Genomic DNA, 4,642 nt, shown 5'->3' with positions numbered 1-4,642 from the left:
GTGAGCTCCTGTCCGTACTAAAGCTGGATGACAGGATTGATGTGAGAGGGCGTTTATAGACCAGAATATAGAACATCGGGAAGAGTCAGAAATGTGCTGAGTTGGTGGCATGAAATGGTTACTTAGGTATGGCCAGTGTTCCAGTAATAACTTAGAGTAAGTACCTCTGGTGGTTGAAAACAGCCTGGGCTGGGACAGTTCCACAGAAACCGTGTGAGTCACACTTTGTTCTTTTTCACAGTTTGAATTTGAATGCCGGGCCCGAGGTGCCGACATCTTAGCCTACCCACCGGTGGTTGCAGGCGGTAATCGCTCGAACACTTTGCACTACGTGAAGAACAATCAGCTCATCAAGGTATTCGGAATGCTCTGTGGTCTGCTCCCCAAGAGGCTCTGCTTTCCCACACTCACTGCTCTTTCTTCCCTCGCAAATGGAATGCCATTGAAAAGCACTTTTTATTTCTAAAATGGTCTGTGTATATTATTTCCTTGGAGTAGCCCTGTCAGGTAGGAACATTTTCTAGCATACTTAGTGGGTGAAAAAGATAGTTGTTAAATGTTAGCAAGCCGTAGTATTCAGGCAGGGAGTGAGGCAGCACTGGGCGGACCAGGCGGGTAGCCTCCAGAGTGCTGCGTGTGAAGCAGCCTGTGGAGCTGCTTAAGCTGGTATTTCTTTATGGGCTTCCTTAGCCTACTGGTTCAGGCTCTTTTTTTTTTTTTTTAATTTATTGTGGTAGTGATTGTGTCTTTTTTTTGGATGGATGATATGGGTGGTTTAGAGACAGGGTCTGATGTAGCCAAGAATGACTCTGAGCTTTCTTGTGTGCCTCTCTCTCTAGTGCTAGGATTACAGGTGGATGCCATCATCCAGTTCTATGTAGTTCTGGGGATGGAACCCAAGGCTTTGTCATACTAGACTCTAGTGAGCTACATTCTAGTCCATACTGTAGGTTTTGTTTTATGGGTTTTTTTTTTTACCAATACATACTTAACATAATTTGACTTTGTTCTTGAACTTTGTTTTTTTTGTTGTTGTTGTTTTTTTAAATATTTATATTTATTTATTTATTTATTTATTATGTTTACAGTATGCCTGCAGGCCAGAAGAGGGCACCAGACCCCATTACAGATGGTTGTGAGCCACCATGTGGTTGCTGGGAATTGAACTCAGCACCTTTGGAAGAGCAGGCAATGCTCTTAACCTCTGAGCCATCTCTCCAGCCGTTTTTGAACTTTGTATAACTTCAGAATGTTTAGGGGCAGAGTATTATTGTTGGCAGGATGCTACTCCATGGTTTAGACTAACTTAGAATTCTCTTGTGTAGCCCAAGCTGGCCTCAGACTTGTAGAAATCCTCCTGCCTTGGTCTCTCACCCAAGTGCTGGCATTACAGCATGCACACCATGCCCGGCTTTGAAGCCATTTCACAGCACTTCCAGTGGCACACAGCTGCAGTTGCTCTGTGGTAGTTTCACTGTGTAGAACAACAGACAGTCTAAAGGGTTAAGTCAGTTCGCATAGGACTGAGATGTGATGTGATGGCTTTCCCTCTTGTGCTGTTACAAGGCCCACTGGAGTGCTCTGTGGCTACTCAACAACTTGAACTGCAAGGCCATTGTAAGACTAGGCCACCTTTCCCACTAAGCTAGACAGAAAGTCATGGAAATTAGTACATTACAATATTTTACATTTTTATTTAGAAGCATCATTAGTTTCATAAAACTAATGATATATATGCTTAAGTAAGAGTTTTGGAGGTGGAATTAAAGAGACAAGTCTTATCATGTGGCCCAGGCTGTCTGCAAACTCCTCGCCTTCAGCTGTCATTCTGTGTCAACCTTCTGAGAGTAGCTGGGGCACCAGGCATGTGCAGTGTTTTTTGGGTCTTATATTATTGTTTGCGTTTCTAAGGGTCAGACTTGGGGTGCCTTGGGTGCTCTGCCACTGAGCTATATAGCACAAACACAATTGTTTGTTTTTGTTTTGTTTTTTATTTCATTTACATTTAATTAGACATCCCATTCTCGGAATTTGTTAAAAACAAAACCAAAATTGTTTTTTATTCTTTTTTGTAATTAAATTAAAATTTAATTAAAATTAAAATTGTTTCACAATTTTTTTAAAGATTTATTTTTATGTACATTGGTTTATCGCCTGCTCATATGTCTGTGTGAGGTGTCGGATTCCTGGAACTGGAACACAACAGACAGTTGTGAACTACCGAACTACCATGTCGGTGCTGGGAATTGAACCCAGGTCCTTTGAAAAAGCAGCCAGTGCTCTTATCAACTGAGCTATCTCTCTAGCCCAATAATTGTTATTTTTAAGTGACTTTAATACTATAATTTTTTTTCTTAATTTCTTAATGAGATAATAGACATTTATATGCTATTTCCAAATTTATAATGTTATTGTTTGTGCCCTGGCATATAAGAAATCAAGTTCTTCCAAGGGACACGTAATAGTGGAATGTCTGGGTTGAAAGATGCGCATGTTTGCATCTTGGATAATACCAGACATTTCCAAAGTGATTACGGCAATTAAATTTCTTTTCCTGAGATAACTTTATACATTTTTCTACCACCTTGTTTGTTTTGCTTAAGTCATGGTCATATCTAAATCTGCTTCATAATCATAGTTACTATATCTTTTCTCAAAAAGAAGTATCACTGGACAGTTACTTTAAGAAGTAAAGATGCCAGTGAGCTTGTGTAGTGTGCCTTTAATCCCAGTCCTCTGAAGACAAGGATAGGCAGATCTCTAGTATGAGTTTGAGGCTAGCCTGGTCTTCATAGTAAGTTCTAGGCTAGCCAGGGCTACATAGAGAACCCAAAAATCCAACTTGGTTTTATGTAAATTAATTTATTTCTGCTTTCTATATCTATACGTTTATGTCTTTAATCTGTTGTCAGTGTCTCAGATATAATTAAGGTATTATCTTTCCTGTGTTCTATATGTTCATTCCTTACTCCTTCAAGGTCTCTAAAATAGATGTGTCCTACACCTTTTCATTCTGTTCTCTGTTTCATGCTTCCCCTTGCCTCGATTTCATCATGTTCTAGGTGATTGTGTTAGGTATATCTACCAGTGTTGGTATGTGTCTTATTTGCTATTAACTTAGCCCACTATTGCCAGGTCTAAGTTTTTGTTTTTGTTTCTGAGATAGAGAATTGCTATATAGTACCAGCTAGCCTGGAACTCACAGAGATTTCCCTGCTTCTGCCTCCTGAGTGCTAAAATTGAAGGTGTGTATCACCACACCCAGCCTTGGGTTATCTGTTTTTAAGCAAAAGTCTTTCCAGTATAATAATGGAAATATAATATAGTAATATAATTCTCTTATATAATGTGACTGTTTTATAAAGTGTTTTGTACAGGGCCAAGTTAGCTTTTAACAGGGACTTTATTACATCCTGTTGCCATTTCTTCCGTCCTCCACCCTCACTTCCACCCCAGACAGGGTTTCTCTGTGTAGCCCTTGCTGTCTTGGAACTCACTCTGTAGACCAGGCTGACCTCAAACTCAGAGATCCACCTGCCTCTGCTTCCTGAGTGCTGAGGGATTAAAGGCGTGCGCCACCACTACCTGACAAATACCATCATTTTTATGCCAAAGTTTGTTTTTATTTCTGTATGGCAAGGATATGACCTACCTTTAAGGGTTATGAGTTGATCAGGACAAAGACACTCAACATTTTCTTCTTTCCCACACGTATTGTGACAGCAGAAAAGGAATGCTAAAATTAAGAGCTAAAAGTAGTGAATCTGTGTTTGTTCATGACCAGCCTCTTCTACATAGAAAGTTCCAGACCAGCCAGAGCTACACACAGAGACCCTAAGGAAAAGATGCTAAGAGTAATTGTGTTTAGTAAGGAAGTAGATTAATGTATGTTAATAATGGTGATGATGATTGTCAAGCACCCTTACTCAATGAACCATCCTGCTGGCCCCAGAAACTTTCCCCCCTCAATTTGTGTGTGTAGTTTGTCAGCATGGGCCCATGAAGATCAGAAGAGGTCATCAGATCCCCTGGATCCGGATCTGAGAGTGGTTGTAAGCCACTATGTGAGTGCGGGGAACCAAACCCAGCTCCTCTGCTAGAACAAGTGCTCTTAACCACCAAGCCATCTCTCCAGCGGTCCAGAGACATAGACAAGAACTTGCAGTTGTGAGATTGCCTCATTGCTACCTCCTTCCCTTTCTGTGTTCCAGGATGGTGAAATGGTGCTTCTTGATGGAGGTTGTGAATCTGCCTGCTATGTGAGTGACATCACCCGGACATGGCCTGTCAATGGCAGGTAGGGATCTACAGAGTAACATGCCCCATGGATCTTAGGATTTAAGTTAGTGGATGGTTGTATCTAGAATAAGTGGCTCTTATATATCAAGTTAGCTGTCTTTACAAAGCTTTTTACTGTTTTTGTTTTTGCCTGATTTATTCATGTAAGGCACATAGAAAGGCTTAACATAGGATCCACATACACTTTGTTTTGATATTTGCATTTGTGGTTTTCTTTATTGCTCTTTACCTTCTAATTATAATGTCTTATACAGTAGTATATCTTTGTTGCATTAACACTTCGTAGATGCCGGGCAGTGGTGGCGCACGCCTTTAATCCCAGCACTCGGGAGGCAGAGGCAGG

General features: G+C 40.8%; 1 protein-coding gene across 4 annotated transcripts in view; it reads left to right on the top strand.

Annotated features, from left to right (window-relative positions):
- Xpnpep3 (X-prolyl aminopeptidase 3) overlaps positions 1-4,642 on the top strand; it is a 50,448-nt gene that overhangs the window by 34,877 nt on the left and 10,929 nt on the right. For all 4 annotated transcript variants that reach the window (XM_005354161.2, XM_026782740.1, XM_026782739.1 and 1 more), the window contains 2 exons: positions 242-355; positions 4,212-4,297. In XM_005354161.2, coding sequence (XP_005354218.1) covers positions 242-355; positions 4,212-4,297 — 200 coding nt within the window. The remainder of the gene's footprint in view (positions 1-241; positions 356-4,211; positions 4,298-4,642) is intronic.

This window comes from Microtus ochrogaster, chromosome 15 (assembly GCF_000317375.1).
Source record: "Microtus ochrogaster isolate Prairie Vole_2 chromosome 15, MicOch1.0, whole genome shotgun sequence".
Classification (NCBI taxonomy): Eukaryota; Metazoa; Chordata; class Mammalia; order Rodentia; family Cricetidae; genus Microtus; species Microtus ochrogaster.
This window is presented reverse-complemented; position numbering and strand designations above follow the sequence as displayed.